This window comes from Triplophysa rosa, linkage group LG25, assembly GCF_024868665.1.
Source record: "Triplophysa rosa linkage group LG25, Trosa_1v2, whole genome shotgun sequence".
NCBI classification, from domain to species: Eukaryota; Metazoa; Chordata; class Actinopteri; order Cypriniformes; family Nemacheilidae; genus Triplophysa; species Triplophysa rosa.
The window spans coordinates 10012405-10038245 of NC_079914.1; the positions used below are offsets into that span (position 1 = coordinate 10012405).

At 39.6% G+C, this 25841-nt stretch overlaps 1 protein-coding gene across 1 annotated transcript in view; it reads left to right on the forward strand.

Moving 5' to 3' along the window:
* Nucleotides 1–25841, forward strand: part of ncanb (neurocan b) — a 97098-nt gene that overhangs the window by 40263 nt on the left and 30994 nt on the right. The window contains exons 8-9 of the mRNA XM_057326154.1: nt 3703–4731; nt 17148–17264. Coding sequence (XP_057182137.1) covers nt 3703–4731; nt 17148–17264 — 1146 coding nt within the window. The remainder of the gene's footprint in view (nt 1–3702; nt 4732–17147; nt 17265–25841) is intronic.

Genomic DNA, 25841 nt, shown 5'->3' on the forward strand with positions numbered 1-25841 from the left:
TACACTCAATGCACGGCCACTTCCGCGTTTACACTCAGGGGGCGAAAACACATCCGCTGCCCCAAGAAAGCCATTCATCTCTACCTAGAGCTGTGAACATGACAGAGGAGAAGATTCATATTTGTACTCGCTGCTTGCACAAAATTTGCCGGATTACAATAAATGATATTCGTCAGCATTGTGAGACTGTCAGCTGCCCCCCTGTCAATTAAAATGGAGAAGTACTTCAAACTACGTTTAAAAACACATGGACAGCTTGGATGCTATTGCTATTAGCATGTAACACATAACGTTAAGGCTGGATAACACTGAATGGCATCATCTTTACACGGAGTTTATCAAAGATTTTCAGCCCTTAAATACCTTTACCTTTAAACAACAAATTTGTATGAATCTGACCAGATATCAATAACACAGTTCCCGGTAAGACACATCTGTCATATGGCTCTAATATGCAGGTTTGCTGTAATGAAACAGACATCGCTTGGCTCATAAAAGGTATATTGTTTAAATACTGAATCGGTTTTTAATTTGTTGTGTTATACAATTCACCTTAAGTTGATGACATTGATTTTTTAAAATAAATTTTAACGTTCTCACTTACCTCATTGTTATGTTGCGAGTGTGATTTTCAAATCATTAATACTAGGCTATATGTATTTTCTCAGCTCCCAGTCAGAATCAGATGACAGGAGATCAGGGAGAGGACGACATGTTTCAGAATTATGATGAAGTCAGAGAAGACACAAAATTTAGGAGCAGGACACACCAAAGGATAGCTGTGACCTAAAGCTTTTTGTAAATAATTTTGTGAAGTTTTCCAAAGATCACAGACAAAGTAGTACTGTTAACCACAAGAAATATGAGAAATGGTTAAGAGCCGGGATAACATGAGAAGAACAGGGACATCTTTTGAAATAGTAGTGAGCATTTTTACTGTGTATTGTGAGAATTTCATATAGTCCATTCATTTTAATCATTTTAAATATTTTACTTTACAATATTCCAATATGAAACCTTATTTAAATCAAAAGCATTTGTTTGACGTATTTAATAGTTTTTGTATTTGCATTTTACCAGACAATTTCTCTGTATCAGTTATTATACAGTATACTTACTATTATTAAGCTTACATTAATACATAAATAAATAGTTACACACAAAAAGTACACACTAAGAACTAAGATATGGATGACTGCACAAGCACATATAATGCATATTACGTACAGAAACAAATATGTACAGTACATTAATGTCGAAGTATATATTTACATTATTTTTATTTACATCACAATTTGTACAAATAAAACCAAATTTATGTATCCACAGTGTTACGTTTATTCTTTAGCATTAGCTAACGCTAGCGTTTTCACCAATAGACCATATGATCTTCAGTAGCTGACGTGCTGTGGCTCAATCACATCTGCACTCTTAACGTAATGACAACAAATTGTAGTACCAGTTAAGGTTTAAATCCTTACGTGTAATAATGTAAATCCATGCTCGGAACATTATTAAATCTCTGTGAAGCTTCATAAAACGACACAGCCATGCCTGACGGAACCACAGTCACGTGTGTATTTAAACGCTGCAGGTCATGACTAAATTAAAGTTTTGTATTATAGCACCGTTACACGTTTAATATATAGCATTTTAACAATACGATGTATTTCACTAATCTATATTACGCGTTAATTCCCCCAAAACGAGCTGGTAAAGCACATTTGCTATGGGTGAATACAACCCGGAAGCTTTCCCGCCCCCTGAGATTTTACCGGAAATACGTAGGCAGCACTCCATGCATTGAGTGCATTTGCATCTGGTTTGTCAACATAAAATTTAAGGTTTTGTGAATTTCAGAAACCAAACAACCTTTTTTCTGACTGTCTGCAGTCCAGCCTTTGAAAAATAATGTTCCGCACCTCAAGGGAACACTGTGTTTAGTCATGGTGACCGGCACTCTTCTTGCTCTATTAAGGATTAGTTTAGCACTAAGCACTGCTGAAACTAAGCAGAGAACAGTGCAAAGATGCTTCATGACATAAATCGAAACGGATGTATGTGCAGAAATGTGATGATTTGAGTGCATTATTCTGTCTAGATTTACTAGCATTGCAAAATACCGGTCAACCGTTTTAGAAGGCTTGAGTGAAACGTTTCTCATTATGTTCAAAAGGTTTTGATCTAAAGGTGTATGCTTAAAGGGATACTTCGCCCAAAAATGAAAATTCTGTCATCATTTACTCACCTTCGAGTTGTTCCAAATCTGTATAAATTTCTCTGTTCTGATGAACACGAAGAAAGATATTTGGAAGAATGCTTATAACCAGACAGATTTTGCCCCCTATTGACTACCATAGTAGGAAAAAATACAATGGTAGTCAAAAGTGCCCCAGAACTGTTTGCTGTCCAACGTTCTTAAAAATGTCTTCTTTTGTGTTCAACAGAACAAAAAAAAAAGATTAAGTAATTTTTCCTACTATGGGAGTCAATGGGGGGCAAGATCTGTTTTTTGAATATTGATACAGATTTGGAACAACTCGAAGGTGAGTAAATGATGACAGAATTTTCATTTTTGGGTGAAGCATCCCTTTAAATGTCTGAAATTATATTTGTTGAAAAAAATATTAGTGTGCAAATAGAAACTTTTTCATTACGAACTGAAATTTGATTTAATAAAAATGTCTTTAAAATGGATGACTTAATAGCCAATAAGAGCACAGAATAAAAGCATCTCAGGGTGAAACCTCAAGAGGCTTTTTGATAAAATGCCAAAAGAACATGTCTACAAATTCTAGACAAAAGATAACTTCACTGAAAATGCTAAAATATAACAAGCTTTATTTTCCTGTTGTGTTATTCTACAGTTTTGCCTACTATTTTTTCTAAAATGTGGAAAGAATATGAATATGTGAGTAAGTGTTGTAAAACTTTTGACTGGTGGTGTACATAGTTAAGTAGTATTAGAATAGATGTAAGGCAAATTCATATTGACAAACGCCAACAAATCTTATATCTTACATGTCGGAGCACTGCCCACTAGGCTATCAGATTGGTTTTTACATCTTTTTTTGGGACAGGGCAGTATAGCGCTGATAGGATAGCGCTGGGCAGAGATAGGGGAGCAGGTACGGCAAAGGACTCTCGATGTCGCCGTGAGTGCGTTGGCGCTATATGTTGTTCTCATGTTCAATAGGAGTTTATTGAATTGTGGAACAAATAAACACAAAAATATTTTACTGTACTACAGCACTCAGTTACTTTCTAAGGAACAATGCTTTCTTCATTTTCTTCAAACAGAAAATACATAAATCTTATTCTGTATCCCATCAATGTCATCAAAACACAGAGGGAATAAAAAGGCTACACGTATTTCTTTCAAAACAAATGTAAATCTCTGTCCTGCTTTCCTGCTGGAGTCAATTTCTACCCTCGGGGACAAAAATAGGGGTCACTTTAGCTATGCTTTTTCCTTTGTTAGAAGATACAGTAGGTGCGAGACGGATAGATTAATTGCTGGGTACCTCCAGGGCATTGAAGGATAAATAATGACGGTTCTATACCGAGCGACTCGCATTAAAGTTAATTACCGCAGATCTGGGGTGGGATTTAACATATTTTGCTCACTAATTAAGCATACATTTAAACGAAATGATCTCCTCCCCTCATCATGTTAATCACAGCGTGTTTTCGTCCCCGCAGGAGCAATTGGATCGGGAACGGAAGATACGACCGTTTCTTCAAGTCTCTTGTCGGCTGAGAGCAACTTCCGTGCAGCGTCGATTCGGAGCGGTCAACAATCGTGGATGCGAAAGTCCTTGAAAGGCTCAAAAATCAGCACTACAGGAGATAATGAGCAGTTTATATCTCAAACCAGCAGTCCGATGGAAGCCAAAGGAGGAGGATTGGAGATCATGACCATTCCTGTTTTCAAGAACAACCCTGAAAACTTCTCCGGGGACCTGAATGAGGATAGTTACACAGTTCCCAAAGGTCCTTCGCCGCGATTATCCACGGAGGATGGAAAGGACGCTGAGGGAAGTGGAGGGAAAGAGTTAGCGTTCATCCTCGATAGCCAACTGAAAGAAACTGATCAATCCACTGACCACAGCCTTCCTCTGGAGACCACTGTCAGATGGCAGCTCCAGACGACTCGAGCTAGAGAAGAATCCAGTTCTTCTGAACCCGAGCATGAGGAAGCCAAAGGTGAAATTCTGTATGTCCATAATCCTATCGAGAAGCCCATTGGCGAAAGGAAGCAAGGTGTAAATTTGACAGACGCACCGGAAATAGACACTTCCATGCCAAGCCCTGTTACAGCTGCTATCGTTTCGGGACAGGACGAGCTAGAAAACCCCTCGACAACCCCGTCTGGTGATGTCACCACTACTGAAAGTGTACTGTGTACTCCCGATCCAGCTGTTTCAAGCACGTGGCTGCCTGTGGTTCAAGAGGAAGAAGGTTATACAGAGGTTACCACAACAATGAATGAATCTGAACTGAAGATGACTCATAATACAGTTCAACCAACAAGTCCAGGTACTACGGATCCTTCACACCGGGCTGAGTCCAGGTCTGGAGTGTCAGAGTCATTTGTGTTGGCTAACAGATGGAGAACTTCTGAACTGAGTCCTACAGACGAGCCTTTGTCTGAGTCCACTGGAAGCTCAGAGAGAGATAGAGTAAACAAAACAGAGGCTGTTGAAGAAACAAGCATGTCCAAAACCTCAGGTACACCTGACTTGCATACATATCACACGATCATGTTCTATGCTATTTTATTTCTTTTTTCTGTCCTTTCTTCCTCTATTTTTCTTCTTTCTTTTGTTCTTTTTTCTTTGTTTTTCTCCTTTCTTTGTCTTCCTTCTTTTTGTCTTATTCTTCTTCTTCTTCTTTCTTTCTTTTTTGTCCTTTTTATTCGTTTCTTATATGCTTCATTTTTTTCTTTCTCTTCCCTTTCTTTTGGTCCTTTCTTTTTCGATTTTTTTTCTTTATTTATAATTTTCTTTGTCTTCCTTTCCTTATTTTTGTCCTTTCTTTCTTCATTTTCGTGCTTCATTTTCCTGCATTCCTGCTTTTTTCCTTCTTTCTTTTACTGCTTTGTTTTTTATTTTTTTTATTCTTCTGGATAGGGTTGCACCAGCCATTCGTAAGTTCTTTCTTAAATGTGAACGTAAAGTCCACACTAGAGGCTTAGTAACTACTAGCTAGTTTGTAACTAACTCTGTACGTTATTAGCTAGTAGTTTGTAAGCTCTCCGTAAAGTAATGCGTAGTTGCATAATATGACATTTACCTTCAACAGTCCAATAGCAGCCTTTAAATTTGTGAGAAAAAGTTGTGTTGAAATGTTGTGAGTTTCAAAACGTTCTTGATTTAAACTTATTTCACCACACATAATCACGGTAAAAATTAGTTTTTATTGAATAGAATAGAATACTACCTAATCATGAATAACATATAGGTATTTTATTAAATATTTAAAATTAAACAAGATTAATAAACAAATGCTGATTAAAAACAATACAGCCCAATAAAATCATAATAAATTACATGTAATATGGGTGATTTCATTTTACTGCCAACCTCCAAATAAATAAAAAAATAGTATTTTATTTTGACATGCACAACACAGGCAGATACACACAGAGGCGCGCTAGGACTGGTTCTTGTTAGAGCCGCTAATGTAATGTCATCACATAATGTATTTCAAGTGCAAACAATAAAACTTCTGCAAACTTACAAGCCATTTCCACATCTGTATTTCATGTGGCGCATTCGCATGGGATAAGTGAAGCCTGTGATTTTACTCAAATTTACTGACTTATTTCCCGGATATGATGTCAAGGCTTTGCATATTTTTTGTATATAGTTGTATGGTGTATAATGATATAATATGACCGTACCTGTCAGCATTTGAGACCCACGATCGCAAGCCAGACAGAACATCACCGAATGGGTTTCAAATGTTACGGGAGTTTCCATGAGAAATAACAAAATGTGAGACTCCCGGCCAAAACGACAGTGTTGGCAGGTATGGATATGACCCAGCACCAGAAATAATATCAAAACACTTCAACACAGCCTTCATTATTCGCAAACGGTGGATAAAACCTTGAAAAAGGATATATGAGCCCGCCAAATCACAGAGATGCTGATTCGCACGGGACAAATATTATCACAGGACCTCGGTGTTCGTCAAAACATGGTAACGTTAGGAATTTCTACTTTACAAATTACAGACATGGCCGATTCGCACGGGATTAAGATCACAGACAACCTCTGCAATTATTACAAATGACTAGAGGTCCCCAGGTAATACTAATCCCGTGCGAATAGAGCTTAGTTCTAACTCAGCTATTGTAAAGATGTTTCAAACTTCTGTTACACAGGACATTGATACAACTGCGCTGAATTGACACTTATCTTTAAAAGAACTGAAAGGAATCAAAGTAATATTTTTTCTGATTTTAATTACTCACCCAAAAAGATGTGTTTCTGTGCTCATTGCTCAATCACTCGTAACGTTAGTTGATCCAGGCACTGAGGAGAGGTCGCACTTCACTCCTGTCTCTCTCCCCATTGTTTAAGAATGCTGGAAACCCGCGCTATGGAAAATCTCGCGATGCCTATCAGTGATTTCCGGGTAGGGTTGCGCAATGAGAGTTTCACAGTCGGAATATTATCAGGTAGACAGGATCGCAGTTCTCCTACCTAGACCAATATCTGATCAATTATTTTTTGTCGTTTAAAAATGCTAAGATGAGTAGTCGCCAGTGGGGTGGCCATGATTACATCCATGGTGGCCGCGGCCACCCCTGGTCACCCCCTAGCTCCGCCACTGGTTCTTTTCTTTTACGTTTTTTGCTTTTTTCTACATTTTCTTTCTTTTTCTCTACTTTCCTTTGTTCTTCTTTCTTTCCTTCCTTTTTTTCTCTATCTATTAGTGAGGGTACAATGAGTTTAACTGCTTTTTTCTCTTTTCTTTCTTCTGATAATTTATCTACTTTTCTTTATTTTTCTTTTCTTCTTTCTTTTCTCCTTTCCTGCTTTATTTTGTTTTTATACTTTATTTTTTCTGTCTTTCCTTCTTTCCTTTCTTCCTTTTTCTCTCTTTCTTTAACACCTATTAATCCAAGTATAAAGTGAGGATACAGAGAGTCTAACTGCTGCAGCAATAGCAGAGTAATTACAGGGTTAGGGGCAGTGCAATTAGAGAGCCTGCGTATGGCAGAGATCTTAGTCTACAACAAATCAATGTTGACACAAGCCAGCAGATGTGTTCAGTAATTGACTCCAGTCTCACTTTAGTCTATATGCATGTTTAAAATGGTCCGGTATACATACACTCCCCTGCTTTCAATCGATTTGTCTGGGTGGGTTTCAGCGCTATGCGAGGCCCCAGATATGCACTTCAGCAAACAGAGGAATGATTCTGAAGGCAGCTCTGTATGCATTGAATGAATGTAAACATGAGTGCATCCTTAAGTACACAAAGACTGTGCAGGTATACAAGGAAAAAGAGAATGAATTAATTACCAGGGCTGTTGACACATGGTTTCTATGTCTGTGAGGTTATTTTTAAGCATGATGTGGTTGTAAAGTGCACTATTGCTTATGTACATGTACACTATTTGGTTTGGTAGGCTATGAAATGGTTAGATGGTTAAATCGTTAAAGCATTTTCAGCAAATTAGTTTTCAGCAAATTATTTAAAGAATAAATAGCGAATTCTAGATTATAATTAATGATACTTGATAGATCAAACCGACAGATAGTCCCTCCCCAATTACACATCACTGGTTGAGCTAACGTTAAGAAAACTGATCTGGATGTTCAATTAGAGGAACATTTTGAAAGCGCAACACCGCGGTTATCAAATCAACCTAAAAACAGCTCAATTACAGTTGAAGGCAAGAAGAATGTTTTTTAACATTTGTTTTTCAACATCAAATTCCATCTGTCTGTTGAACGAACCATCGCAGCAGGGCGCTAAATGTTTAATGCGCAATAAAACATGAAGAACTTCAGACTGCATGGCAACAGACACAACAGCATTGCTCATCATCCCTCTTCAACAACTGCTCTCAACTCCAAACAGACAATGCATCTCAAAAAGACGCTTTCTGTCAAAAGATTTCTTTTTCAAAAAAAGCCTAGCTGCTTTCAAGCATCGCATGAAGAGAGTCCTCTTGTCCTCCTTTCCCAGTGCAGGTGGAAGTTCAGAAGCCGTTTTAATCAATGATCTGCCAGCGGAGAGACCACTGTTCTCTGCCGCTCCCCTGAGGCCTTTTAGGCATCAGAGAAGTGGTTTTTGAAAAATAGCTACCGTCACGCTAGTCATAACACCAGCACCAGGCTGGCTTGCCCTTAATTAGGGACGCGCGTTGTACTGCGATGAGACGAGGAGGTGCTGCGTCGTACGCCGGTCCATCACTCTGGTTGACGTGGCTTGGAGCTGTTTGCGAGTGGAAGCGAACGCGTCCATCGGTCTTAGACTGCACCCGTCTGTCCCTCTACACTTTCATCTCAGACACTAATCTCAAATTCACACGCACGCACATTTATCACACACACTCTCTCATCACACACACACACACAGATAGAAATTGGTGTCACAGAAAGAAACATGTCAGGAAAAGTGAGAATTAGGTTTTGTTTTTTGTTTGTAAATAATGTAAAGTTATTAAATTGAAAGAATCTTTGGTTTAGTTTTTTGTTAAAGAGTATATAAGCAATTAATTGCCTGTTTATCTATTTTAAAGCTTCATGTGAATTTGGTTTTGTACTGTATTTGAGTTTGTTTCCGGCCGACACTTACAGTCTGCTTACTGTCAGACTGTAAATAATGAATCTCAATCTGGCGTTCAGACAGACAGTTGAATACCTGTGAGTTATTATCCTCCAGGTCCTTAAGACAGATCATTCTGCCTTCTGGATTGTGTAAGGTAACACCCGATGAATATATGATCAGAGGAGTAAATTCAGTGAGGAACAACATCTCTACTCTAAATTGTATGTCTTTGGGAAAGGATTGTTTTGTTGTGTCCTTAGGCATAGAATCATTTTTGGTCTAATTTACCAAAGTAGAAGCTATGAATTTTTAAAGGTATTTTAAGACCTGATAAAGGTTGGTCATTTTTTAGAGGGATGCTATCACATATTTGGCTTCAAAGCTAATAGCCATGGGCTCAAATCTACAAACTCAAATTTTGATTTATTTAACTTAGCATTAAATGTGCTGTGTGTAATTGTTTGGAGGATGTATTGACAGAAATGCAATATAATATACATTACTATGTCTTCAGAGGTGTATAAAGAGCTTACATAATGAAGCATTATGTAGAAAGAGCTGTTTCTATCTACATACACCCCAGGTCCCCTTGCATGGAATGTTGTTGCCATGTCGTCATGTTGTTTTTACAGTAGCCCTAAATGGGCAAACTGCCATACTGAGCGCGTTTTCGTAAATACGTGATCTCCTTTGGGAAAGAAGCAAAACGTGACGACATCTTTGTGCTTTGAAAGGATGGGGTGGAGTGAGCCGTTGGTTGCAATTTGCAACCTCACCGCTAGATGCCGCTAAATTTCATATACTTGACCTTTAAGTTGTTTAGCAACCTCGGCCTCTTACTCCCTTGAGCTTTCAAGGGTCGGAATGCCTTTCCCCCCATGATGCCGCAGCAGCACACGTGGCGTGTCACTCAGCCCGCTACATATGCCGCGAAGCCGAGTGTTTCACGCTAGCCCTAAAAACACAGTTCAGCTCAGATAATGATCACAACACGGGTGGGAAAACAAGCTCGAATCCTTTCAACGTACCTTCCCGTCACCATGGTAGCTAAGCATGCTGCGTTCAGGCTTTGATCATGTGAGCGGAGAGCTCTACTACAGTTTGTCAACAACTAACAGTTGTACTTGCAGCTAACCAAGCTGCCAGCTCTCTTCAGGCAACATCACCCCCTCCTTCAGAAGGTTTGTTTACTGTCTCACCGCCTACACCGTGCACTGGGTGGTCTTGTGAAGCTGTATCATAAACCATGATGTTTGTTACATGCGTGCACTGAAGGAACTGTAAATATCGAAATGTCAGAGCATGAAGTGTTTTGAAAAACATATTGTACTTGGCATTTTCTGTGATTATTTTTTATTTGCTAATCGTAAATTAAGGCCTGTTCTTTAGAGGCATTAAGGGAAGCTGGGTCTCAAACCTTCTCGCAACAGAATACACAGAAACCATTGCCTAATTTTATTATTCCAGTCATAAGTAACAAACTCATAACTCTTAGAACCTGTTTTTATCATCCAGTGCTGAATGTTATTCTGTCAGGTCGGAAATTGAACCGAAGAGGCTGATTTTCCCGATACGAACTGGCTCATCGCCAGTCGCGCTGACCTGGAGCCGTAACGCTCTGCTATCTGATCATACGCAAGGCTTCAGGTTCCCTACTGACAGGGAACTTCATGACTGCATGTTCACTGAGCTGAATAGCTCGGACACCTCCTGCTCCCTCCACACCCCACTGAGATGCTTATTTTAGCAACATGGCATTTCATGGAGAGAGAGAGCCACAGCGTTTAACACGCTTTATAGCATCTGTTGCACACAGATGTGTGCAGCATCGTGCATGCGCTCCGAGCTGTTTTACATGTATGTTTTGTGCATAGGAAAACTCTTCAGATGCTAGCTGACATGAAGTTCTCAAAGCACAGGGCACATCAGACGTTCTGAGCCGAGACAGAAAAGTGAAGGATGGAGAGAGGAGTTGCGAACAACACCCTTGCAAACTGAAGTCTTGAGGGCGAAAAAGCTTCACCCATTAACACTGTGTCAGATTCTGTTCAGAGACTAACAATAGAACTAAAGCCGTTCTTTCTCGTCGATGAAATCTAGTGTAAGTCTGATGAAATCTAGTCCCTTTCTTAACTCCCCAGTCTCAGTTTTGAGATTCTCGTAGTTTTAGCATCAAACCTGTACTGCTTAATGTGAGATTTTAAGAATTATGCAAATCTCAGGATTCGTGTGACACCAGACTTTAATCTTTTCCTTTTAGTGAAGGATATTATTAGAACGCTGAAGTGTTCGGTGTCAGGATTATTTTACCATTTTCATGCTAGGATTGGGAAATTAGCACCTTTAAACCTTTTATACTTTTGACCACAAAAGCCTTTGAGGATTTTGTCAGAATTGTTGGTTTTTTTCACCGTTGCTTCGGTTTATTTAAAAAAAAAAAAAACTTGCAGGTACAAATATAGAGGAATGAATGCGTCAAGCTTTTTGATGTGGTCGACTTTAGTCTGTATGATTCATATTCGCTTTGAGGCGACATAATCCCCGGGTGCAGGATTTTAGGTTATTTGCATCTAGTATCTTTACGCTGAGACGTTTTGCCGCATTGAGTCACGTTGACATATACCATGATATTAGATTTTGGCAGATCAGGTCTGACTGTGGTATTTCAGCCCGAAACAGAATCAGAACGCTGCTTTATGTAAAAGTACCTCAGCCAAACAACGCTATTATTTCTTTGATTTCTTAGTAGAATTGTTTTCAGAAAACTTTCTGACTTAAAGCCACAATATGGAAGAATTTTGTTATGAAATATCCAAAAATCACTTGCACAGTGTGATATATTTCATGCAGTTGTGTACTTACATTATCCCAAATGTTCCCAAGAATGTGCAAATCCAGAGAAATTCCTATTTAAAATAATAGCTCGTCCCTTGTCTCCCTTGTATTTGTCGCATATCAGTGACTTAATATCCGGTGCTCCGCACTACCCTCAGTTTCCGGTTGTAGAAACTACAGCAACACGCAAATGCGGAAGTGGTTATACATTCAACATCTGGGATGCAGCATCTGTTGTGTTATTATGGATCATGATTACTCTTTGGCAAGTAAAGGAAACCCAAAAAAGTGTAAACGTAGGCCAAATGAGGCAAGCAGTCTTATGGACAAACAAAGAAATAAAACAAGGATTAATATCCTTTTTAATATTAATAAAAGCGTTTTCTAAATGGAGAGAGCTTCGCGACCAACTTGGACTCCACAGAGACTCCACTCTCGCATGTGTTTTAATAGACATCTTTTTTATTGTACACGAAATACTCATGCACAGATTATTTGAATAGTTATGAATGCAGTTACCGTATGAAATACAGTATATGTCGCACAAAAATATGTAGCCAATAACGTTACTTGTACATGCTGTGGGTTCGTTCCAATTTACTTTTTAAACGACGACTGTATGACTGTTTTAAACACGTAAAACTGTGTAGCATTACGCTACCAAATCAATTGACAAAGTCCAATATCAGTCGCGTGCTAACGTAGCATTACATTCCACGTTTCTTGCAAGCTAATTCATTACGATGACATACAATAAAATTCATTCATTACCTCGTCCGTGAACATGATGGGCGATCTCCATACGCCTCTGGCGGTCCAAATATTCCATATTGTGGCTTTAATGACACAGAAATGAACAAATATTTCCTTTTATTTCTCTTCACAACCTAAATACTCATTCATGTAAACGTTCTCATGCTTTTTAGCAAAGGCTGCATACTAATATATTTTAAATACAAGTTACACCCTCTCAGCACTGCCAGACTGCACGGTTTCACACATGTAGTTCATATCGAGAAACATGGCCAACTAATTTAAAGGTTTACACAAAGTCACGGTTGTGAGCATTTGTAACAGATTTGTAACACAGATCATATTGCTTTGCATTTGTTTTGCAGCGTTCACGGTGATCTCGTTCATATTGTGACTAATTGTAGCATTTAATTGGCTTAATGATGCACACACCCACAGCAGTTTTGTTAACAGCAATAGTTGCCATTCAGTGGTTCGGTTAAAGGGCTTAAATCCTGAAAAATCTGCAATAACGCCAATTCCAAATATTGGTTGATATATGTCCAAGTGTAGTTTTCACAAGCTGTTTTCACAAATCGCTTAAATGGCGTTTCGCTTGTTAACGGCTGAATCTAGCTGTGCAGGTTTTACATCCAGCGCTGTGAAAAGCGACGCTCTCCCAAGGAGCAGAAGATCATTAGATGGGGATTTATAAGTGTTAGCGTTTGGCAAACAGTGAGACTGGGTTAGTATTCCAGGCTGTGTGTGTTTTTTAAGTTCATTTTGTTTGATTAAAAATATAAATATTGCACGGCTTGGTAATGATTGTGGTGGGGGAAATGGGATCAGGGATCGATGCAGCTTCATCTTTAGGAAGTTCTGTCTGATCTTTATTCCAGGTGAGAGATCATTTTTATCTGCTGTATTGTTTGTGAATATCTACAGAGATGTGATGGAATGTCAATGCAGTGACTAGAAATTCAACGCAACTGTCTTCTCGCTTATCTTGGGTGTAGCACGATAAACATCTCTTGTGTCTCTCATAAATCTCTTGTTTATGAGAGAATGGAAGATAAGCACTGAAGGCTGACTCGAGTCACACAGTAAAGATGCCGTATTAGCACTTTATTTTCCCAGAGGTCACGTCTCTTCTGTTTTTGAGAGCTTTGAGATGTTTTACGAGTATTGAGATCACATTTTTATGGGTCAGCTCTTGTGTTGGAGGGCAGTAGCTTATCTCGCTCTTAAAAGTTCACTGCTTTTCTACAGGCAGGCTTGTTATCGTTCTCATATGGATGCTGTTACTAGCTTCAATGGCCTTGACTGGCTATGGATGGGAATTGATTTTTGGTGCAGATGTTTTTTTCTACTCTTTATTTTTTGTGCCTGTAATGTGTTGATCATTAACCCAGTATTGTTCTTCACTATGTGGATTTTTGAAGGGATAGTTCACCCAAAAATAAAATTCTGTCATTATTTATTCCACCTCATGGAATTTTTTTAAACCTTTATATGACTCTTTATTCTATGGAACACAAAATAATAGATTTTGAGAAATGTCTCAAATGTGGTTTTATGTTCATACAATGGAAGTCAATGGAGGCCTATGTTGTTTGGTTACCAACGTTCTTCAACATAATATCTTTTATGTTCTGCAGATGAATGAAAGTCATACAGGTTTGAAATGGCATAAGGATGAGTAAATTATGAAAGAATTTTCAGTTGTGGGTGAACTGGCCCATTTAACTAAACTGGTTAGCGCGTATACTGGGATTCAGTGAAACAATAGAAGTTACAATACAGGCATGCTCATCGAGGTTCTTACTCTTGTGAGTGTTTATGATGATAAATGAAGCATTATCCACTTAGATCGAGTCGTGTTGATAGTCTGCACAGTCCAGTTGTTTGCAAATCCATTTGCTGTCTGCCGAGACTTCAAACCACATGATGAAGAGAGCACTCTGCGTTTCACCAGCATGGGGACTTCAACAAAAAAGTCACATTTGAAAATAGAAAGAGACGGAATTGGGGAACGGGAACTATTTTAAGCTCTCTCTGTAATTAATCATAAGCCAACGGCACAAAACAGAAAATGCTTTTAACTCCTATCACTCGCATCGCAGTCCCACGTTCCTGTTTGTTTGTTTACCCAGCCTCCTACACTGCCCCTACATCAGCTACTCTCTCAAGAGCACATTCACAATATACAAACACACACGCACACAGTTCGAATGAGAAAGATGCGCTTCTTTTGTGGTTATTGATCTGTTTATGTACTGTACATCTCAACATTATCCACAGCTAAGGGAGTCACTGAGAACAGTGAAATGGCCTATGTCGGGACTAATTGTTTAGGAACCAAATGTCTTTTTCTTCCGCACCGGTCCCAGTTTAGCCATGAGAGCTCTCAGAGATGATTCATTTGATGGGATTTGGGATGAAAAAGCTCGCGAGTGGGCGCTGAAGAGTTTATTTCATCAGGATGATGGCGAGGAGTCCTTGAACTCTGTCGCTTCGATAGTGCTGAGAATAAGAGGAGTCTCGGGTCCGGGGCGGCATTCATTAAAGTGGTCAATGCGAATCTTTGTGTCGCTGGAGAATTCACAATAGCTCGGACTCTGTGAGCCCGGCTGGCTTCGAGAGCTCATGAGATAGCGGGGGAATGTGTTTCCGTCCTTTCCCGGTATGAAGCAGCAGTCACTCATGTGTCAAACACTCGTCAATCTCAGACGTACAACTGGGGATTTCTGCTGTCTGGTGTCTTTGGTTTAAAAGAACGATTGAAATAATGCAAATATAAATTATGTGAACGTCCAGTTTCTGACTTTCAGATTTGTCCTTCATTAAGTTATACTATTGTTGTTTTTTGTGTTTCCAAAGAATGTACGATAACCACCAATCTATTGTTCTAAAGGTTTTAGAATGGTTTATTTGGTTGCATAGAAAATAGTGATGTTTGGGCTTATCCGGTTGGTAGAAATGTACAAATTTGTAATATTGCGCCTCGTCCAAATGTTCCTAAATCATTTGCATACTCATTTACATATAAGTTGTCATGTTGACTAAAGATAAACTATAAAGAAAATAAATATAAATTACATAATTTAAATAAATTAAAATTAAATGATAACTATAAAGGTAAATTTAGGTAAGGTAAAGGTAAATAAATATAACTGATAATATATCATTTAAAATAAATAAAATATTAAATTTAACCGATACGATAATAAAGATAACTGATAATATAATAGTGTAAAACATTTACAGTATATGTATATATTTATAAAATAATAAATATAACTGATGATACATAATATACAATAAATAAAATATAAATTATAACTTTAAAAATTATTAGGATAACTGATATTATATCATTTAAAATATGTAACATACACTGTAAAAACTAATTAAATGAAATTTTACTGTTTAATTTGACAGAATTTTAACGTTAAGTTGGGTGTAAAATAACATGAAAAACATGTAACTTTATAAAAATATCAAATATAATAAAATTAGTTATTAAATTAAATGTTTAATAAAACATTTCTTTGTAAGCAGGCAAACTTACAAAATCAGCAGGGGATCAAATCATTATTTCCCTCACTGTACATGGTTAAGACCCTTTGTGTTTATCTCACATTAGTTTGAAAAAACTTTGAATAGACACACAATATTAATATTAATACAAGTGCACGATGTCTGGAAGTTACACAAAAGACACGAGCGAACAGCACGCAAGCGTGCACCTCAACTACAGCACACAACCTTCAATTCTCTAATCTGCTTTCATGCTTTTCTCCCTCTCACACTGTTTTCTCTTTGATTCCGAGTTTGTTTTATTATACGTCAGTTTTTTATTTGTTTTCCTTAGAGCTTGTGCGTTTAAAGAAAAATCTCCTAGAGGACCGGAATAAAACAAGCTGTCACCGCAGACAGAAAGCAATGTTTGTTTCGTTTGTTTTTCCTCTTACAGTTCATTCCCGTCAAAGAGTTCCCAAGGCCTCAAACAAAGTAAAACTCGATAAGAACGCACTTCAACTCCATCTCCAACACACCTTGAGCCTCACACCGATCTTTTTCTCCTGTCCGTGCTGCGATTCATCTCCCCCGCTGTAAATAATTACACATTTGGAATTATACCGGAGGAGACGAGGTGTGTTTGATGCACTGTCAGATTGCCTCTGCCGGTTAGAAACAGATTATAAAACAGCACTTAATCAATTTACAGCGCCAGGCGGGAGAGCCGGGCACTTCGGAAACGTCCTTGTAAAAGTTTTACCTTTTGATGTAATTATGAATCTCTTGAGATTTTTCATTTATTACCACACCCCAAAACATTTCACTGAGCAGGTTTTTCAAGAGTTATAGCTTGCAGGAATAATGTGTGTTTATGTCCTGAGAACGGGATGGTGATAAAAAACAGGAAAGCGCAGGGCGATACTGCAGGCGATGATGGGATAATTTATGAAGGCTGGGATCATCAGAGGCAGACATGGTGAATCGCATTGTCCTTTCCTGCGGATCATCTGTCATGATGAAGGGGGAATGTCATCAGATTTGTGCTAATCTCTCACCTTGTTGAAAATCATTTCTTTTTTCTGACAATTGGAAGTTATAAAGGAGCGTTGAGCTTAGCTCTAATGTGTTTCTTTAGGGGGAGAGACGCAGGCTGGATTCTAACCTGCACGTCCCATATATGCTTCAAGGTCCAGTTTGCCAGTCTTGGCCATGAAGTTTTCTATTTGCTTTCCAGTATTTAACTCTCATTTCTCTTCTTTCTACAGCGGAGCAGGACCCTTGCGAGACCAACCCGTGCCTGCACGGTGGCAGCTGCCTGATGGAGGGGGAGGGCTATAGTTGCCTTTGCCCTCAGGGTTATTCTGGAGAGAGCTGCGAGATCGGTGAGTAAATTAAAAGAAAGGTCAAGGGTCGGCATAAGAGGTGAAGGACTTTTGAAGGAGCCACACAGCATCTCAAAGCTTGAATTTATGCAGAAGGCTAAACCTGGATAAAAAAACACTGGCAAGCGTTAGTAACAATGAATATCATTTTTAGCATGACAAGGACTTAAAAATGTTCACCTAAATGTAATTTACGAGTGGCTTGACAGTTTGTATTGATCTGTTTTCTGTCAGTCGGCGTAGTTCTGTAGACATAGTTGTTATTACATAGATGCCGAGTTCAGATCTGCCATCTTGGATGGATCAAAATTTCAGGTTCAGTGTTTATATAAAATTGTCTGAACAGTTAACTGGATCATATAATCCACTGCATATGCAATATGCAGTATAGACCAGAGGTTTTTAAACTGTTCAAGCCAAGGATCCCCAAATATGATGAACCTTTTGCGTGGGACCCCCTTTCTAAAATACACATCCATTTTTTTGTATAAAGAAGCAAGTGTGATATTGTAAAGACAACACATTGTTTGTAGAAAGTAAACTGCAATAATCTTCACTGGAATTTTACAACTTTTTGCTGATTTGGTTTCTCAAAAATGTTCTAGGGACCCCTTCCAACATTCTGGAGGCCCCCTGGGGGTCCCTGGACCCCCGCTTGAAAACCCCTGGTATATACATAGATAAATTATTATTTATATACTTCAGTTTGTGATTTATATATTGGTTAATAATTTCAGGCATATGGGTTTTCTTGTCTCACAGCTATACGATGTTTAATAATATTTAATCCATCATGTTTCACTAAAACGTCTTGGTTACGGATGTAACGTCTTGGTTACGGATGTAACCTCAGTTCCCTGATGGAGGGAACGAGACGTTGTGTCGAGCCGACAGATGGGGTTCGCTCTTGAGAACCTATCAACTTCTGACTAGTTTAGAAAAGGCCAATGAAATTGGCGAATTAAATTTGCATGCCGGTCTCCGCCTCCGGATATCCGGGTATAAAAGGGAGACGGCGTGCTGCATTCATTCACCTTTTGGTATGAGGAGCCTGAGCATCCCTCGACCGCTGCGGCGGGCGGCCAGCGTTGTGGCAAGAAGGACACAAAGTCTCATGCCCTCCATCAGGGAACTGAGGTTACATCCGTAACCAAGACGTTCCCTTTCTGTCGGTCTCTCGACGTTGTGTCGAGCCGACAGATGGGGTTCCTATGGAAAACGCCACAGCGCTGTGCCGCGTCACAATCTCCAGCGGAGCGACGCTGACTGACCTGGGCGAGTCAGACGAGCGCTAGGGTGAATTTTTAACCGTCTAGTGGAGAGTTAGGGGGTCCCAGAGCTTTTGAAGAAAAGGTGGGAAGCCCCTGCCACCAGCCGTCACGGGTGGAGGCCTTGATTCTCTTACAGCGAGAAGCCGCCCGGCGCCGTAAGGGCCACTGGGTAAGCATTATTCCCCCTGGGGGAAAAACGCTACAGACACCACTACCTCCGTAGGGAGGAATTAGTGGAGACACCAACATGGTCTCACCATCAAGGGAGAACTCATGGGAAAATGGGTTACTGAGGTGGGAACCATTCATGAGGATACATCAGACGGAACCGCCCACTGGGGGGTCCAGTTAGAGCTATGTGGTAGGTAACTCAACTGTTCCCCGGCCTAAGGGGGCAGGGCTGCTCTGCCCAGCCTGCCCCAGGAAGGTGCTTAGTGATGGATGGAATGCCTGTTCTTTACCCAGTGAGGAAAGAAGGGAGGCGGAATAGCCGCTGACCCCCCTAAGGAAGGGGGGAAGGGCTTTCGCAGGCGTACGCCCTACCGGCTGCCGGTCCTACATGTTACCCTGCAGGACGCGGGCTGACAACGGTTCCACACGTATGTTGTAGAACTTCGCGAAGGTGTTGGGCGTAGCCCACCCCGCAGCTCTGCAGATGTCTGCCAGAGAGGCGTCCTGAGCCAGTGCCCATGAGGAGTGTGCCTCACTCCTAATGGGCAGGGGCGATCTTGAGATCGGTATGCCGTAGCGATGGCATCCACGATCCAGTGCGCCAGCCTCTGTTTAGAGACAGTCCTCCCCTTCTGCTGACCTCCAGAACAGACAAACCAGCATGTGTAAAAGCCAGCTGTTGCAGGCTGCACGTTTTCTCTCACATGTGTTTAAGGTGGACCTTGATTGTTCCAATATGGCAGATGCGTTGCAGTAATTGGATCAGTAAAATTAAACAGCATCTTGGTATTTTATATCTATGGAGGCAGAACGACCCAAGTTCATCCTGCTCAGCTGCATGTACAGGAAGCGTCTGCGCGATCTGACAGCGTTGAACACTGCTCATTCTTCTCTGTCAGATAAGAACAGAAGCAGGTGAAGAGGGAGCTAGACTGCGGGTCAAACAGATTTTGCCAAACGAGAGTGTGTTGTGAACAGGAGAGCAAGGCTGTGCTACAGTATAGAACGGAGGAATAAAAAGTGTGGATAATAGAAACATTTATTAAAGGGATAGTACACAAAAAATGAAATTTCTGTCGTTTATTCACCTTCTTGTCATTTCAAAGTACAAAAGAAGATATTTTGAAGAATGTCGGTAACCGAACAGCGACGGTACCCATTGACTTGCATTGGTTTTGTGTCCATACAATAGAATTGAATGGGTACCAACTTTCTTCAAAATATCTTTTTTTGTGTTCTGCAGATGAAAGAAAGTCAGGTTTGAAATGACAAGACGGTGAGGTAATAATGACAGAATTTTCACTTTTGGATAAACTATCACATTAAGAAAATGTGGAATGTAAGGTGTCTTTGTAAGTGTATTTCCACCAACACAATAGGGCTCGCTGATATACCTCATGGCCATTGTAAAAAAAACTGCAGAATATAATAAGGTGCCATTACCGCAGTGTAATGGAAGAGGCGTCAACATGCCAAGGGTCAGAGCTGTGTTATGGCGGTGAGGTCAAAGGTTAGCAAAGCTGAATTATCTCGAGTCTCATTATCAGTCATTTCACACAGCAACTGCACAGTCTATATGTGAATTATGCAAAACCGCAACAGTCAATCCATCGCAGCACTCGTGCCAATAAGCGTTACGATGCGATGCTAACCCCTGCGTTCGCTAATAGCATGTTTATGGATTCTAATCACAAATACTTCTTTGTTTATTCTGCACAGCCTCAGGGAGTCACTGGTTTTGTCTTAATGACATTCTGAAGAAAAAAAGTTGTTTATTTAACTCATATTTTTAAGCGTTTGATGATTCCTTTAGGTGATTTGGTAAGTGGCTTTTCCTGGCTTTTGCCGGAGCATTTGTGGAGGGATTTTGTGTTAGCGATGTACGTAATATTAATTACAGCCAAAGGCAGGAGGTTAATTGCTTATTACTGCAAACTCTTGACCAGATTTGTACTGACCTAACACTTGATCTCTCCAGTCGACGTATCAGCAGAACAAAGAACAGTGAATTATGCAAAGAAATTGTTCTTCCCTATGTGTATTCATATTCATAGAAAGCTGCTTGCTAAGGGAGGTGTCGCTAATGCTGTTGCTAATGCTAGGAGGATTTGAACAAGCATCAAGGTTTGGTGCATAACTTGTCTCACAGCGTTTGCGCTTCTAACACGAATAGTAATATAAGTTGTTCGACCTATCAAGGCATATGATGTTACGTACAATTTTCGTGATCAAAAGCCCCACAGACTTGCATAAAGAAGTAGACCCAAACAATACAGCTGTGAGAATATCATACCAACAAGAATTGTAACAATCTGGTGACTATGATAAAACCCGGCTAATCTGCAACACAAAATCCTTCGGGACTCAAGCTCGGGCTCCACAGTTATTTGGGAAGAGGCATTTAGCGTCCTTGCATAATTTATTGACCGGGCAATTGAGACATTTATGAGAATTGCAAAGAGGTTCAGGGCAGGGACGAGATCACTTCCTTCAGACGTGCCACATTCAGACATCAACCACACGGGCATGTCCATCATCGGCCGTGGAGATACACGGGGTGATACTTTAGGCGGAATGAGACGCCTCCTGTCTTGAATTATTTAGAAAGTTGTTGGAAAGTTCATGCATTCGTCTGGGCTACAAGAATGATGCAGACATATGTAGATTGCTTTGGATGGCTGTACTCGCTTAGCATTTACAGTAGAGATGCACTGTTACTTAATTCCGATACCGATAGCCGATTATTCAGAGTAATATCTGTCGATATCGCTATTAAAGATCGAAATCATATTTCTTAACTTTATGAATGTTATTAATTCATATAATGACTGTTAATATTGAACATAAAACTGGTGATGTTTCTTAACATTTTCTGTATACAGAAATTAATTTATTGCATTTTCTGTCCTCATTTGATTGACAGGCAAACTATCGGCCGATAGTGTGAAATATAGCTTTTATCGACCGATAGCGATTACTGGCTGATATATCAGTGCATCTCTAGTTTACAGTAATACGCGTGATCTACTTGATGTCTGTGGAGCGTGACGTTTTAATGCAGAAATAATGACCTCATATTTGTTCAATCTGAGTTTTATTGGTTTCTTGTTTTAATGTATCCCAGTGCAATGTCTTGCGTGTTGACATTTTTTGCAGCCTTAGAGTAATGTTGGCATTGGTTGGATTACTTGGACCGTATCCAGACCCAGTTCAGACCCTGTTTCAGAGTGAAACATCCATTAGGGTAAACCGCAAATCAACCACGCTTAGATCAACCATCAAAGTGGAGGTTGCTTAAATATTTAAGGGTTATCTGTGGGGCGTCACCTATAACTCAACCTCTCCAAGACAGAACTCCTGGTCATACCGACCCACCCATCAATTGAACACCACCTTACCATTCAGCTCGGATCCTCAACTATAACACCCACCAAGTCTGCAGGGAACCTAGGGGTGATGTTCGACGACCAGTTGAAATTCACCTCCCACATTGGATCAACCTCTCGAACTTGCAGGTATGTGCTCTACAACATCAGGAAAATCAGGCCGTTCCTGTCGGAGCATGCCTGTCAGCTGCGAGTCCAAGCTCTGGTCATATCAAGACTGGACTACTGCAATTCTCTACTGGCCGGCCTTCCAACCAAGCCAGTCAAGCCCTTGCAAATGATTCAGAATGCAGCTGAACGTCTAGTTTTCAATCAGCCTAAAAGAACCATGTAACACCCCTCCTGATTTCACTTCACTGGCTGCCAGTTGCCACCCGCATCAAATTAAATCGCTGACAATGGCCTTCAGAACGATAATGGCAAATTCACCCTTTTACCTTAACTCAATACTCCAGGTCTGCATCCCCTCCCGTCATCTTCGGTCTGAAAATGAGTGACGCCTGGTTGTTCCATCACAGCGAGGCACCAAATCGCTTGCAAAAACCTTTACTCTTTTAGTTCCAGTGTGGTGGAATGAACTGCCAGCCTCCACCCGAACTGCAGCATCCTTCACAACTTTCAAAAAACAGCTCAAAACATACCTGTTCCGCATTTATTTGACCAATAACTGTCTGTCTTGTGTCTAAAAAAAATAATCTTGTTGTTCTTTCTCTCCCTTGCTTACTCCAGCTTTAATCCTCCTAGTAGCATGGCTTTGTAAACTAATGGTACTGTTTAGCGTGTGTTGACAAAATGTGTATTTGCTCTCCTACTTGTAAGTCGCTTTGGATAAAAGCGTCTGCCAAATGAATAAATGCACAGTAAATGTAAAGGGTTGACAAAATGCTGTCCATCAGATTTTTTACAGCCATCAGCCAATGTGGGGGCTAAATAGTGCAGATAGAGTTTTACAATTGAAAAAAGCCTATTTAAATGATTTAAAAACTCTCACACATTTTTCTATTTCAAGGAGAGACTGGTGTTCATTGATTCAAAGCACACGCATCTGTATCCGTCTCAATATACTTTGTTTCAAACAGTCAATATGTGTAGGCTGAGAAGCAATTTAATCTCAACCACAATCATATATACTTGAAAGGGTTACATTCGCATTTGATGGATCTGAATTGAGTCTCGCCAGGTGCCATTTTTTGGATCTTTAAAACATATATCATTTATCACTATTTTATGCTACTGCTTGCTTTAAGTATATTGAAGCGTTACGCTGTGAGAGTGAGCTGCTGTGATTTACAGTCATTTACCAGATTAAAAAAATGACATGATTTTAAAGATGCCAATATTTCATATATATTTAATATAAATAATACATCTGTTGATTATAATAACAGGAATAAACATGTTTTTCTGATGAGCATCATTTATATAATAACATATAATAATATATTGTATAAACTGTAATAATAATAATATATACTAGTATATAATAATATACGCTGTATGTCTGTTGGCTCTGTCGTAGCTTACCAAGACCGATTTTTACAGCTATACTCTTCATAAATATATATATTTTTGAAATTCAAAATGTACCGTTCCATTATATATATATTTTTCACTCCACTATTCAATGCTTTCTCTCAGTGCTGCTCCCCCAACCCCTCTCCCCTCTGGCCTGTTGTTATTTGCCAGAAAAGGCTGTATGAAAATTGCAATGCACTGCCAAAGTGGAGTGAAAGCCACCCTTCTGTCCCCCAAGCCTTTTTTCCAGTAATACATTTCATCGCCTCCATCAGACTATCGTATATTTTCTCCACCCTTAACCTCATATGCACTGTATTTCCTCAGCTCTTCAGGTCCACCACGTCAACAAACACTCAACATATTGCCACAATATTGTCACAACATACACATTGAGTAGCCAGTGTGTTTGTGCATGCAAGGCTTGCTCGGAGCGCACCTCAAAAACAACATTATATTTAGTGTACCAAAAGAAACTGATGTGCGGCTGTGTGTTGCATTCACGTCAGGCCCTTCTGGGATTTTTATTTAATTGATTTATTATTTGATCCTAAAATTGTGTTAATAATCCATTTTTATAGTTAAATTGCTATAAAAATATTTTCATTTAACAAAAATAAAGCGAATGTGAAACTCTATAATGGGTGGTTTCCTGTTCTTTGTTCTGCTGAACACAAAAGAAGATATTTGGAAGATTGTCAAATCTCACCCCCATAAACTCCCATAGTATTTATTTTCCCTACTATGGCAGTAAATGGTGGATGAGATCTGACATTCTTCCATATGTCTTCCTGTGTGTTCAGCAAAACAATTTTAGTTTGAAACAATAAGGGTGAGTAAATGATGACAGAATTTTTCGGGTGAAGTATCCCTTTAAAGGGGTCATATGGCGGAAGTACGTGTTTTTCTGTGTTTTTGGTGTGTTATAAATTGCCCATGCATGTATTAGACACGTAAAATTGCACAAATTAAAGTGTGGAAACAAAAGATGCATTCTATCTAAAAGCGAATGCTCAACCAGACTTGCCTGAAACGCCTCGTGTAACCACACCCCTTCAAATCTACATAACTTCGTAACATGATTTGACTAAGACCGCCCCAAATCTACACGTAGTTAAGGTGGGCGTAATTGTAAATCTCATTGTAGCGTCTGTCAGTACAATTGCTTTGGAACCTGATGTTCCGAATATGGTAAGAGGCGTTACATTTCCGTCACACGCTTTCAGTATTTGACCAATCACTACGCACTGGTGAACTGGCCAATCATAGCACACCTCGCTTTTCAGAGTGTAGCGGTTTTAGCTAACGTTATTATATTGATGAGTAAAGCTCACCAAATATGGTTCTCCACCAGATCTTTCAAGATCATATCCGTGAAATTAGTTATTTAAAACATCAATTTCAGTCAAGGAATTAGTTTAGCTCAAAGGAAAATACGTATAATAATCGTGATTGAATATACATATTTTACGGTCTTTGATTAGTAATATAAAGCATAACAATACTTGTATGCATTCGTCCAGCAAATGCCTCAATGATATTATATACTTTACATTATCTCATGGCCATAAGTAATGTGACTTTACCAAACAGGATTTAGAGCAAAGGTAGCGTAAATCGAAACACAGTAAAAGGGACCAAGTTTGTGAGCGTGAATACAGAAAACCCATCACAAATGAATATACAGTATATATGGTTGTTTATTAAACTCTAATCTACATGATAAAAAAACAATGACGATCGCATAAAACAAACAAATACATAAACACAAATGCGCTAGGAAGCGCTGAGAGAGAGAGAGAGAGAGAGGGCATGGCAGCGATTTCTGAACACCAATAAAAATCATCTTTAACAAAGAGGCACAGACTTAACGCAGCTATTCTATAAATAGAAATGGATACTTGCAAGCTCTGTGCTGGACCGATATCCGTATGCGCGTGTAGAGATGGAATTGTTCAAAAGGTTTCAGAAGGCAGTCCTGCCGAAAGTTGCGGGCCTCGTGATCGGCCGCTTGTCTTAACCAAGTCCATTGTTCCTTCTTTTCTCCCAGTGGGGGGAAAAGGGCAGTCTCCGAAGAGACACCACGAAACACGTTTTGGAGGCAGGTATAGCTGAAGAGAAGAGAGGAAGAGAGTCTTTTCAGAGCAGGCTCGATAGTCAACTTCATGAGAGGGCATGCCCACCTGAGTTTGAATCGACCAATCAGAGTTGAGCAGGGAAGAGGTTCTTTGTCC